We start from the raw sequence: 13,358 nt of genomic DNA, 5'->3' as shown, positions 1-13,358 counted from the left end.
TGAAAAACTGGATGGTAACATGTGAGTTCTAAGTTTTCTATTCATACTTTTAGCACAGCTTTAAACTAGACTTCTTGTGGTTTGAAATAATTTGTTTTATCTTGCTCGCTTTGTTCCTCTTTACAAAGAATTTTGGCTGAACCATAAATTTGAAAAATTAAGTCTTTCTCTAGAAAGGCAACTTTTAATGTACAGTGTGTCTGTGTATACTGTTAAAGGTAAAGTCTTACTGTACTGCGTTGTGGATCATAACAGTTTTAATTACACATTGCTCTGACAGAGTTTTTGAAACTGCACAAGTTTTGGATGACATACTGAGAGAGAAAAACATGTGTTAAGGAAGTAAGAAGTGGCATCTGCTCATTGTGAAGTCAGAGTGAAGAGGAACTGCGATTCAGAGAAAAACCAAATCCGCCCATGTGACCATCTCTGGTTTCCTTCTGTTTTAAAATGTGTGCCAGAACATGCTGTTCGCTGAATGAAGCCTGTTTGCTTTTGTTATGCAACACCAAGTTAGCTCAAACTCTCCTCCGTTTTCCTCTTCAATTGAGCCCTTAATGGTTGACTGTCAGAGCAAATCGGGCCAATTATTTTTGAAAGCTTTTCAGTGAACCAAAAAAGAACACATCCACCTTTTTTTCTTAATTTTCTTTTATTGAGTGGTTCCATCCATTTCCTCATTTGGTTACTTAATACCATCTACAAAGATTTTCTATCTAAATGTATCACTTTCTTTATGTACATTTTAGCATACATACACACAATGCATAGTTATCGTGAGAAAAGTGCTCTGTTGTAGTGACAGAAAAAGGACATGAAAGATGAAGAACACGAACAAAAAGCTAAAGAAAAAGTGTGCAACTCGCTTTACTGTACATAGCACTGTGTCAACAAAAACACAAAGTGACAACCATAGCATATTTATCCACAGTGAACTGTGTTATAGCTTCATTGTGATAGACTAGATATCTATCAAATAACTACATATTCTTTAAAGTTGTACTCTAAACAGTACTACATAGAACATGCAACTCTGCAGGCTGCACATTGTTCACATTCACTTCAAGTGAAACAGTGGAAATTCAACTTAATGGATTTTATATGCAGACACAAACATTTTCCAAAGATGGTGCTGCAAAACAAGGTGCTCTCCTTCAAATCAACTCCAGACTGTAGAAACAGGAAGAACTATCTGAAGTGAAGCTCTGTTGCTAACAAAAGGAGACATATTATGTTAACAAAGCATGGAGATGCATCTAAGTATCCAGGAAACTGTTTCTCTTCTGGGTTAGCCCCCTACTGTTTGACTGTGGTAAATGTTTGCATGTTGAAAATCAAATCATGTGACAGTTTAAAGGTCAAACATAAGACTCCTTAGCATACGAAAACTCCTCAAACACAGGCTGGCTGCATCTCCGTGTTACGACCTCATGATGACGGGCAGACACAGACTCAGACATTGCTCTCTGTCGGAAAGGGCGCTGCTCCACTGCATCAGCTTGAGCTAAACAGTTTGAGTACTGATGGGCGGTCCAGGTGGGCGGGAAGTCATAACTTACAGAGGATGGGCGGGACCTTCTCTCCAGCTGTATGGCATCATGTACAGTCATTGATCTGTACTGTGGAGGAAGACCTGCGCTTAGCACAGCATGCTCATACGATGGAGGCCTGCTGGGCAGCCCCTTGTCCACCTGCTTGAACACTTCAATGGCAGACAGGGGGCGGGGTTTGCGCAGGAGCTCAGCTGGTTGGTCTGCTTCGCTCTGAGAGTCTTCCTGGAGAGTTTCACAAGGGAAAGAGAGGTCTTTCTGGGAGTCTTTCTTCAGGCTACTTCTCGTGAAAGCTCCTAAGCTCCTCGTCCTCAGTAAGGCTTTTGTGGTAACTCTCATTGACTGAGAGCGCTTCTTCTCATCTGAAATTGGATGAGGAATGTCCTGGTGAGCTTTTACAGCCACCAAAGACTGGGTGCTGTTGTTTGCTCTTCTGTGGGAGGCTGGAGACCCCAATGGAGAGCTTGTGAAAACAGAGCTGTCTGATTGGTTGGAGGCAGCACTCTCTAGGGAAGAACATGAGCAGTTCTGTGCGTGTTTACCTGCCATGTAAGGCAGAGGATCCATGTTGGAGCTGCTGCTCAGTTTTGGGAACATTAACACCTGCCTTGCTCCGCCTTGTCCTCTGAGCAGGAACGAATCATCCGAGATTGGCTTCTTCAGTGGCTGGTCGTCAAAGCCCCTCCTCTTCATCGAACAGTCGTCATGGCTCCTGGCGTGGCCACACACGCTCTCAAGGTCAGCAGAGAGGAGGATGGTGGGTTCAGAGCAGCGGCGGTTGAACGGTGACTTGGTGTCAAAAGAAGAGTTGGCTGGCCAGGAGGAGGTGGAGGCAGAGAGGCTGGGGCTGAGAGAGGAAGATGAGCCACTCCCTTCATGTGTGGAGCAGGCGCTCTCTCCCATCTCTCCATCTCCATCGGGGTCTGTGCTGTCATACGCAGAGTCATGATGCTGAGAGGATAGAGAGTCTGCAAAGAGGGAAAATGAGACGTGATGATGAGCTTCAAATGTAGCAAAGTGCTGTCTGACATTTTAATGCTGCAGAAAAGAGTTAAACATTCCCTTTTCCTAGAATTTACATGATTTTATTCATTCATTTATGATAAATTTAGCCTGATGTGATATCCATAGTGAGAAACTGAGCTCAAGGGATAACAAGGCCATTCATCTAATGACAAATTCTGTTTATGAAAGGGTCCATTTATTTTACTTTAAAGTGTCAATTTGAATCAATATCTTTCATAAGCTCACACAGGAAAAAATCCATTAGCTGTATCAACCTTAATTCTAATAATTTAACTCCTAATGTGGTTTTCTGTTTTTCACATTGAGCTTAGATTCATAGTTGAGCTGAGGCCTAAGGGGAAGACTGGCTGAAAAAGATTCAAACCTAACAATAAAATAATGCTTGCTTGTTGTTTCTTGTACCTTCATCAGTATCCAGCAGATTTGGGATGTTCTCCCCAAGTATCTCACAGCTCTCAATCAGGAACTGAGTTAGCTCTGTGACCTGCAAACCAGAAAAAAACCACAAAGTTTAGGAAAGATATAATCTAGAGACAGAGCAGTGCGTCATATGGTGTCAGGATCACATGTTCTTGTTCTCCTCTGTGTTGAGCTGAACAAACTAAAAAGAGTTCGTACATGTGTCTCTTGACTTATGAAACCCTTTTGAGGTTTTCTGCACTGTGTGCCACAAGCTTCAAAGTAAAGGTGAGAACGTGGAGTCAAAATGTACCTTCTTCAATCTCAGCTCGTCCTGGGAGCCATCCAACAGCAGCAGTGTGGGGGCGATACACACTGCCAAATTGTAGGCGTCCATCTTGTTGATGTCAGCACTCTGGTGGATGTGGTGGAGGACACAGGTTAGGTGCTGCAGGAGGAGCTTGTTGAGAGCAGGCAGCTTGTCTACCACCCTGTTGACGGGTAAAAAGAGGAAGGAAGGGGAGAACAGACAGCAGGCAGAAGACATTAGCTTGGCGCACTTTTTAGTTTGAGGTTCTTCCTTCTTCTAAACAGAGGACAAACTAAAAAAAGGAGAAGTGGCTTGTGTTACATATTGACATATGTAGGGCAATAGTCTGGAAAACTTATAAAACACCCACAGTGACAGTCATGAGAGGTTCATGATCATAAACAGATGATTGTATAAAAATAGAAGATGCAGCTAAATGGCACTGCGAAGAATCAATAGCAGGTATAGATGACTTACTGGTTGATTTCCGTTGCTCTCTGTTGGGTGTCTTCAGTGTCAAGAGCTACCACCCAGTCAGCGTAGAGGTCAGACACCAGCAGGCTGCCAGGAAGTTCTCGAAGGAAACTCTGCGACAGACAAGAGACAGTAGTGATAAGCAAAGTTTATATATGGAAACAGTCTGCCACGATACTCAAACTTATCAGGTGCTTTTCTTCAAGATTTGAGAGTGAAAGTGAACCAAAATGACTCAAGAGAGTTATTCAAAAGAATATCACTGTAAAACACCCGTGTAGCTTCATTCTACTACTGTATACATCCTTAGAAAGTTAAGTAGGAGGACTCTATCTGCTGTTTTGAAGCTGTTATCTAAGTTTTTGACGATTGTGTTTATTTACTTAACTGTGTGTCAATAGCATACCAAATGCAAGTGTTGATATATAACCAAGTGCTCTCTCATTAGTTGTGCTAAAAAAGCCTCGTGGATACTCACTTTGAGTAGCCCAGCAAGCAGAAAGACCGCCTGACCCTCCAGGTCCACCTCCAGCCCACTGTTGAGTTTCTCCCTGATCTCCTTCATATTCTTGCTGTTGCCTGATTTGCGAAACACCCCCTCCGTGGACGGCCCTCTCTTCCTCAGCAACAGCAGCATCTCCTTCAAGAAGCACAGATTCAGGGAGAACAGGAGGTGAGCCTCTTTGAGCATAAACAAAAACAAGCACTCTTGAGGGCCTTCTATAGCTTAGACTAATCACGGTGCAGCTTATGTGGTTGCATGGTTTCCTGCCCTCGTTAGAAAATTCTAAGAAGAAGTGTCTGTCAAAGGTCAGCAGAGCAGGTGCTTGTTCACCTGTAAGGGTGGATTATAACTCCACAAGCTGACCTACATTCCCTTAAAATAATGACATTTTAAGGCAGCAAAAGAAGAAAGTAGACAAAAAAAAGAACAAAACATATATCTCTGTGTCACTGTGGTGATACTTGACTGGCATGTGGAAGTGATATTCAGAAAGCCTACTTACTGTGACTGGTTTTGGAAGTGAGCAGCCATCTGGGCTTATCTTGATGAGGGGCTGTCCAAACAGCTGCGTCTTTGTGTCTGTTTCTGATCTGCGTGTTCTGCTGCTGAAACTTGTCCCCTTTGCGAGCTTCCTCACCAGCTTCCACTTAGTTTCTGTTGGAAGCAGAAATGATTCATCCATTACCTTATATAACATTACATCCTGTGTTTATTCAAAGCTTATACTAAAAGCAGTTTTAGAAATACTTCATCTAAACCACATGGGTGAAAAATGAGGCCAAAGTTGCAAAACACATCCTTGCTCTTATCAGTAGCTAGATTTCCTTTTTGCAGAGTTTGTGGTTATTCTCTGGGTGTCATGTTCACACATGGCACTGCTATCGGGCCCCTCCTTCTGTTTGAAAACGGACATTTTTGAACTCACCAATGGGCTGCGCCGGCTTCTCCTCTTGGTTATGTAACTGGTTCAGTTGAGCAATATTTTCATCCCCCTGGCAACAAAATAAAGAAAATATATCGCAGTGATTAATATGCAAAAGAGAACTTGGGCAAAGAAACAGGAAAAAGGGAGGGGTTTTGTACGACAATCCACACCATGCCTCTTAAACGTGACAGTTAATGCAAAATATTAGCATGACTAAAAGCAATCAATAGACTATATATTTTCATTCAGCATATTTTAGATAAAATCTCTTGCAACACTTAATTCATTGCATTTCAACTGGACTCTTTGCCATCACTATATAAGCTTTCAAAGGCTGCGTTCAACCAGAACCCTCTTTTTAAGCATGAGTTGAAGAGAACAGGTGTCTTTCCCTCAAACGTTTGCTTGAGTATTTCTGGAAGCAGGTGATAAATGATGGAGATTTACTTACATCAAGTGGACACTCGATAAATTGTTCCATGCCTCCTCCTGTTAGAGTTTTAGTCTAAAAAGTAGAAACCACAAGAGCTCATTAGGAAACTGTTCGTTTTTTTTTTGGTTCTTATTAAAATGGCACAATGGAAGGGCACGGTGAGGTGAGGTGAGACTTACTGTGATGCTGCCACTCAACACCTTCATGAGGACTTCTGGAGGCGGAGAAGCACAACCAACTGTTGCTTTTGCGTGTTCGATTTTTCTGTCATTTCAAAACAAGATTTGTTGAATATATCTAAGTACAGTTCAAATATTTCTGTTTAAGTTGTTATACAGCTAGAATGAATGACCTTCTAGGTCTGCAATGGGAATTTTCTGTACCACTAGTTTCAACATGAGGTTATTATCTCTCTTTCTTTATGTGAAAACAACAGAAGAGCATTATAACTGCTAATTGCTCAAACTTCAAATTAATACTATGTTTTGAAGTTGACCCTAACTTTAAAATCTAGGTCAAATGCTTACAATAGTCAGATGTCATGAATAGAAAAATTATTCATAGGATTTTTTGAAAAATTCTGGAAGAATAAAATGCCTCTCTTGTGCTGTTTCTTACCTGTGGAGGGTATCTAACCAGCGTTCTTTAACCTCAGGCGAGCTGTCAGCAAAATAACAACATGGTATGAGTTACTAATCCATACAGAGAATCACAAGCGCATCTGATACCCGGGGGAGGAATGAGCAAGAGTACACACTCAACCTCTCTATAACAACTCGGGTGGAAAGTGTCACTCAGTCATGGGGACAGGAAGCAGCATCACGGCAACTCCCCTGATCAGACACCTTCCACTTCCTCCTAGACTCCTGCGGCTCATTGTCCATCAATGGAAACACGACAACGTCACAGACACACGTGTGTCCACATCAACACCTGAGAGCTCCAATTTTAATTAACCCTGGGCAAACATGAGCGTTGCAGAGCAACGTCAGAGATCTGGCACATGGTTTCTCACGGGCTCCATGTGAACAAGAAAAAATGCAACTTTCCCACATTTAATCATCACCAGAGCCAAAGCTTCACAAAGAAGTATGACCTCTCATTTTCAAACTGAAAAACTGAAAACACACCAAGGGACTCCTCATTTTGGAAATAACAACCAGTCAAAAACAGCTTTGTGATTAATACTTTGTCTGAAACGTGGGAGTCGCTGAATAACAAAAATGAAGAATCTCTTCGCTTGTGCCTTTTGGTTCCTGTAATGTGGACAGATATACAGTTGAGCAAAAAAATTCTCATATCTATTTTATTGATAACCCTGTCTAGACCAAAAGCATGAAACTGTTCTTCCTAATATGCAACTTTATCGTAAAGGCCAGTGTTTCCAGATAAAGTCAGCTGATGCTGATCCCCTGACTTGGAGAGTTTGGCTTGTCAGTCAGCTTTGCAACTTCCTATTTTGCAACCTATTATGATGCTGAAGGCAAGACTTTCTCTTTGTTACTTCTCTGTTTTCATAAAGGTCATCTATCATATGACCACTTCTGACAAATCTACCTCTTCCATGAATGACCTACAATTTATATAACTCATTTTGAACATAAAGAGTGAAATACAAGAAAAAAGGGGGGGAGGGGGGTTAAGGATGTGTGCTGTTATAAAAAAAAATTAAGTTCCACTTTGAGACCACAAAAGTAAAATGTTCAAACTTTGAGAGGTACAATGCTTGTTTGTTTGTTTGTTTTTTGAGATTTTCCTTGGACCTCTACATAGTCTCTCCACAGACAGCTAGCATCCTTTAGCTAGCATGATGACTGTAAACAGAAGAACCTTATAATAATATTAAGCAAAGGCAACAAAATCAGCTCAATTTTTTCTTGAAAGCTCTTATTTACATGTCAGATATTGTTTTTTTTAATCCATGCAAAATCCTAAACGTAATGACGCCGACACTTTGTTAGCCATTAGCTGTTTTTAGCTCACTTTGTTTTCAGCTAGCTAACTGCTAGTAGAATTTTCTGATTAAGACAGATGTGGAAGTAGGGTTTAATTTTTAAGTGCAAGTCTTCTAGTTTGTTTAAGCATCTGTGATGTCAACATCAGAAATAACATTGTTTTTTTCATGCTAGCTCTTTTGGCTTTTATACAGGATGACCACATACTGAGTTTTGTGCTTGGTCAGGTATGGTTGATGCAGTTACTTGTAATTATGAAAAGTTAAGCCACTGGAGTCCTTTAGACAAAAAAATACTTGCTTTAACAAGTCCTCTTCCAAGCATGTAGCTTGGTAGCTAACATTAGCCAGTGGGTTCCAAACCTATAGGCCCATATGTCCACAGCCCCACTTTCCGGTCATTATTTTTTGTACTGGTTGTATCTGTGATCATTTGTGGGCTGTGGCTTACAGAAAAACAAAGGGAACAAGTGAGTCCTTGCTATGGTCATCTCATTTTATAGTTGAAGTGTCTGCAGTATTCACTACTTTGTTTTTACTTTATACTATTATTGTCTGTCTCAAATGTCTATGCTTCAAAATTAAGACAAACAATGTTCCAAACAGGAGAAATCAAAATGATCTTTATGTCACTAAGTCCTGTTTCAGCTGTGCTTCATGTTTTATTTTCTTTCAGAATATAACGTTGAGCCATAAACATCTTCAGTTCTGAATAAAATGAATTTGTTTAGGACACAAACCACACATGCTATTAAGAGCATGGGGTCTATGTTGTTGAATGTATTTCCCATGAAATCTCTGAAAGTTCCTATTTGGGACTTCCTGTGAGTTCCTGTTAGGAACTTTCAGAATCTTATCTCTTTCCTGATCTTGATGAGTAAGTAATCTTCTTGATCAGTAAACTGTATTACTCACATTGAATTTTTTGGCTTGAAAATAAAAACTAGGACTGTCAGTGTGTTCACTTCACTTGGTTCCCACCCTGCTGCAGTGATAACGAGCATTAAAGTTAGCTTTGTCAGAACGATCTGTGTTTTTGGTGTTATCTGTTTTTTTTAAGGCCACACAGAGATATTCAAAATAAAACTTATATTGTGTTTCTGTTTGTTTGTAAATCGTCTGCTGTGTGCCTGCTCACCGAAAACACACCAAAAAACAGTTGAAAGCCCAGGCAAGGATGATGGTCACTCTGAGGTCAACTTCGCCCCTTGTTCCTGTTTCCACCTCCGGTTCATCCTCAAATCCATGCAACCAGATATCCTCCAGGCTCACTCTGTGCTTCAGACGGTAGCTGGCTGTTGACCTGATAACAGAAAAAAAAAAAAAAAATTCTCTTTTACCATTTCAGAAGAGCACTTCTTGACAAGACAGTTTCAGTTCTGCTGAATTTTGTCTGAGTGATTTGAGTTGGGCACACCAAAACAGGTTATTACTATGATAACTGTTATAAAAGGGCTTTTTGAAACGAGAAAAAATCCATCATCTGGAACAATCCACACACAATCTTACACTTGAATGAGAAATGCATTTCTCTCCCTCTAATGTGACAAAGAGCGATACCCTTGTGCAGCTGGATGACTTCAGGGCTTATTCATTCACACCTCTAAATAAAACTGGTGTCATCTGTAGTATTTCTGAAAAGGTGTAAATAAACATCAGACAAATCTTTTGATAACTGAATTATTACATGAAATAAAAACACAACTCTTGTCTTTAAAAGTGCTTGGGGGAGCAGGTGGTTTAAACCAAAGAAATAAACTGCATATGGAGTTCACATACAGGTTGTGCAAAAGGTTATGAATTGATCCTAGACCACCATTATTTTACCTAACCACTGATAACCAATGTTTTTAGGCCTTCTCTACTTAGGGTTTATATAATCATTCATTCCTTCATTCATTCATCTTTTGTACTGCTTATCCTGTTCAGGTTGGCGAGTGGCTGGAACCTATACCAGCTGTTTAGGGCGAGAGGCGGCATACACCCTGTGCTGGTCACCTGTCAATAACAGAGCTGATGTCTATACAGTGAGATTTTTTTTTGTCTTTGCATTGTTTTAAGAAGACTCTAACTTGTAACACCAGTGGGTACCAAATGTACTTCAAATGTACAAGCTTTCATCAGCACATGATGAGATCAGTCAGTGTTGTGTAAACCCAACAACAACATTGACATTAATAAAACTGAAAAGATTATAACTTATTAAGGGATTCAATTTCTGACCTATAATATACTAATGCTGGATCTTCAAACTCAACCTGTACAGATTTTAGAACCACTACATATCTATATGTTGCAGAAATCCTGAATTTGTATGTAACCTGCTGGTTATGGTCCAAGTTAAAAATGAATAAATAATGGAAAAAAAAAAAACAAAAAACAAGGAGATCTTGACTAGACATGCTGAAATGATGAGGTCATCACATAAGGTTCCCCGAATTGGTTCACAACACATTGGTGGGGCAGGCCTCTAACACCAAGGCCTGCCCATAGCTCTGCCCCTGGCAGACCTTCAAAGGGCTGGCCAATCAGAAGGAAAAGGGTTTTGTGGAGCTGGACAATGGCTAAAACGATTCAGATTTCAGACAAATGAAACAAGAGTTTTCCAAAACACCAGAGTGAGAAAAACAGGATTTTTTTTAAAAACTGTCAATCATGTAAAGCTACTATGGGTAACAAAGGGGGGGGGGGGGGGGGGGGGGGGGGGGGGGGGGGACATAAAGCCTTTAAAAAGCCCAATACCCTTTATTTGAGTTCTCTTTAAACTGGTAAACTGAACATGATGAGTGAAATTAAAGAAATTCAAATAACCATAAGCACACAGTCTCCAGTAATGAATGCTCATATATAGATACTTGAAAGACCCTCTGTTTACTGTATCATACTGTGTCCCAGCTGCCAACCTACAGGAACCGTGGGATGGTTGTGGTACAGAGATGAGTGTCAATGTCCTCCCACTCAAAGGCTATAAAACTTACTCTGGCTTTGACAAACAGCTCCAGTGTAAATGAGTGACCAGTAATTACACCAGGCTTGCTCTTAAAAGTTAGTATCTGTAATAATGTTAGATAAAAGAAAAGCAGGATAATGATTTTAGCTACATTGGGTGGTAGATATCTCTTCAGAAATCTCATATCCAAGAAGAGAATTGCTGTAAAAATATTCCACTAAAATGTTGTGTTTGTTGTTTGAAACAAAATACTTTTAAAAGAAAGTTTAAGCAACATTACAATCTGGATATTTTTGGGTGAATACCGTATAGTTTCCCTCATGTGACTCCACCTAAAGGGAACTACCGAGGTCTGTTTCTGTTTCAAACACAAACAATACATTTGGAGATTCCCCAGCAGTTTTGCTTTGCAGTTAAAAAAAAGTTTCGTTTTTAGTTCCTCTTTTCTTTTTTTTTCAAAGATTCCTATTATAACTGGTCAAATATGTGATATTTTTCATCTGAGAATGAATAAAATACTACATCAGCATTTAGCCTGCTATTTTATGTGTCCCATTGATAATTTGCATGACTTTTTTTTTTTTTTTTGCATTTGTCTGTAAATGACTAATGACTGCATCGGTCTGTAAAATTTATTTTTATAAAGTATAATAATGTCTTACTTGAGCTTAGCAAACACAATCACATCTCTGAAGAGGAACACGTGTCTCTCCTTGGTCTTGGAGCCTTCTGTGACCTGGACACAGTCATCCAGCAGCAGCTCTCCGTTCTCGCTGATGAGGCCCAAAACGAATGGACTCTGATCAACGGAGACCCGGCAGGAAGCTTCCTCCCTTGAGAGAAGACACATCAATCACAGAGTGGGTGTTAGAGAACAAACAAGATTATGTCAGTTCAATTTTGATGCTGCTTTCTGTTTCACAAAAGCATTTTGTGACAAATAGAGAAAATGTAAAAAATATTTAATTCTCAAATGGAAATGAAACTGTGTCGGAGTTCACTGCAGTATCTGAAAGAGCATTAAGCAGCTAACGCTCTCAAGAAGGGTAAATGCAGCTTAAGCCAAGAGGCAAGTAGGTTAAAAGGTTTGGTTAGCATAAAGAGTTATTAGCTTTGGTAAGCAAAAAGAGCTGTTAGCTGTGATAAGTATAAAGAGCTGTTAGCTTTGGTTAGCACAAGCTGTTGGCTTCTGTTAGTTTGTACAACTGTTAGCTTTGGTTAGCATTAAGACAGCAAGCCTGGCTGTTGGTGCAAATAAAGAAACCAAAGAGAGCAAATCTTATACAGAAAAAGTGAGCTGTTAAAAAAAACTAGGATACAGATGACCTGGCACCCTACTGTCTCTTTTTAACCTGGTGATTGCTAACAAGCGTCAACCATTAAACTTGGCGTTTTACAGGATAAAATGTACCAACCATACAAATGATTAACGACTAAATAAAAATTGCTCTGAAAAATAAGATGCTAGTGGGTGAGCTATTTTAATGGCTTTACAAGAATCCTCCCTCTCTGTTATCTTTCCACAAATACAACATAGATCATGAGCTCCTGATTTAATTTGCTGAAGAAATTCAGGTATGTGTGTGAAGGCTTAACTTTCCTCAAGGATCAGTGCAGTATGATTTTATTGGAATCATTTCAACACTTGTATTGATGCAATCACTCGTCTTTTTGTTTTGGGGAAATGTCGAGGGGTCAACCTCAGGCTGCTTTTGCTGACTTCCCTTTATTCTCCACAAATACAGAGAGATTTGCTGCTGTTCTCAGTAATATAAGGGGATTACTGTTCATCTCACTTGATATTCAATACCACAAAGCCAATAACAACAAATCTGGAATGATGAGAAAATCAATCTGGTCTTTTCTTGGCCACCGTTGTGTTGTGAAAATCAAGATGTGCATCAGATCAACAAACAAGTCAAGGTGTGAAAAACAAGTAAGAGTTGTTTGCTCCAAATCATTCTGAAACCAACATTGGTCACTGCCCTCCCACTGATTCTGAGTTTGGTGTACAAATTCAAATGCTAGAAGCAGAGGTACTTCCCCTTTAGTATTCATGGCCTACAGGATCTCACACATAAAAAAAAAATCTAATCGGATATGACTTTATTTAAAAAACAAATTTAAAATATTCTTAAATTTACCAAATTATTTATGATAGGGTATGAAATCAGCGTGCCAGAACAAAGCTAATTTTGTGTTTTGAATTTCATTTTATGGTTAAAAGGAGAATGGGTATGGAATTTCTCCGCCTTCAGTTTGGATCAACTTCAGTCGATGCAAATATATTCACACATTTGAATGTTCACAGACATTTAAAGGCAGAAGAAGATGGGGCATAGGCAGGTCATGAGGCTGAGCAGCTGTGACTGCAATGCTTGAAAGGCTCCTGTATGCTAACCTAGTTAACTGGCACCCTACAGAGAAAGGTTTCAGTTCAGGTTTGTGGCCGACAGTAGTAACTGGCTAACTTGCATGCAAGTGGTTACTGGGGTCAAGTTCAAGTTACTATTACTCACATAACTTTTTCTGAAGTAATGGATTGCTTTGAAATGTAAACACTGCTGTTGCAACATATCAAATGTTTGTTTTTTTTTGTTTAATTTTGAGTGAAATGTTGTCTTTTTCTTTACATGTTAACATCTTTAAATAAAGGAAAAAATGTGTCAGACCTAACTTATCAAGGTCTTTGCTGCTGCAACAAATCAATTTATTTATTTTTATTTTATTTTATTTTTTATTATTATTATTATTTTGATTATGGGTCAAATTTTGTCTTTTTCTTTACATGTTAACATCTTCTCAACAATCAACATTAATAGATAAATAAAT

At 39.5% G+C, this 13,358-nt stretch overlaps 1 protein-coding gene across 1 annotated transcript in view; it reads right to left on the bottom strand.

Annotated features, from left to right (window-relative positions):
- Nucleotides 1-665: 665 nt before the first annotated feature.
- Nucleotides 666-13,358, bottom strand: part of tagapb (T cell activation RhoGTPase activating protein b) — a 28,790-nt gene continuing 16,097 nt past the window's right edge. The window contains exons 3-14 of the mRNA XM_074685189.1: nucleotides 11,189-11,359; nucleotides 8,715-8,879; nucleotides 6,241-6,282; nucleotides 5,802-5,886; nucleotides 5,641-5,694; nucleotides 5,190-5,256; nucleotides 4,767-4,918; nucleotides 4,238-4,399; nucleotides 3,763-3,872; nucleotides 3,289-3,466; nucleotides 2,979-3,060; nucleotides 666-2,518 (exon numbers count right to left, since the gene is read on the bottom strand). Of these exons, the coding sequence (XP_074541290.1) occupies nucleotides 1,359-2,518; nucleotides 2,979-3,060; nucleotides 3,289-3,466; nucleotides 3,763-3,872; nucleotides 4,238-4,399; nucleotides 4,767-4,918; nucleotides 5,190-5,256; nucleotides 5,641-5,694; nucleotides 5,802-5,886; nucleotides 6,241-6,282; nucleotides 8,715-8,879; nucleotides 11,189-11,359 (2,428 nt within the window). The 3' untranslated portion in view covers nucleotides 666-1,358. The remainder of the gene's footprint in view (nucleotides 2,519-2,978; nucleotides 3,061-3,288; nucleotides 3,467-3,762; nucleotides 3,873-4,237; nucleotides 4,400-4,766; nucleotides 4,919-5,189; nucleotides 5,257-5,640; nucleotides 5,695-5,801; nucleotides 5,887-6,240; nucleotides 6,283-8,714; nucleotides 8,880-11,188; nucleotides 11,360-13,358) is intronic.

Source organism: Halichoeres trimaculatus, unplaced genomic scaffold (assembly GCF_033239565.1).
Source record: "Halichoeres trimaculatus isolate MK-OKI-2021-1 unplaced genomic scaffold, fHalTri1.1 fHalTri1_scaffold_13, whole genome shotgun sequence".
In the NCBI taxonomy this organism is placed as follows: Eukaryota; Metazoa; Chordata; class Actinopteri; order Labriformes; family Labridae; genus Halichoeres; species Halichoeres trimaculatus.
Note: the sequence above shows the minus strand (reverse complement) of the source record. Positions and strands in the feature narration are given on the sequence as shown.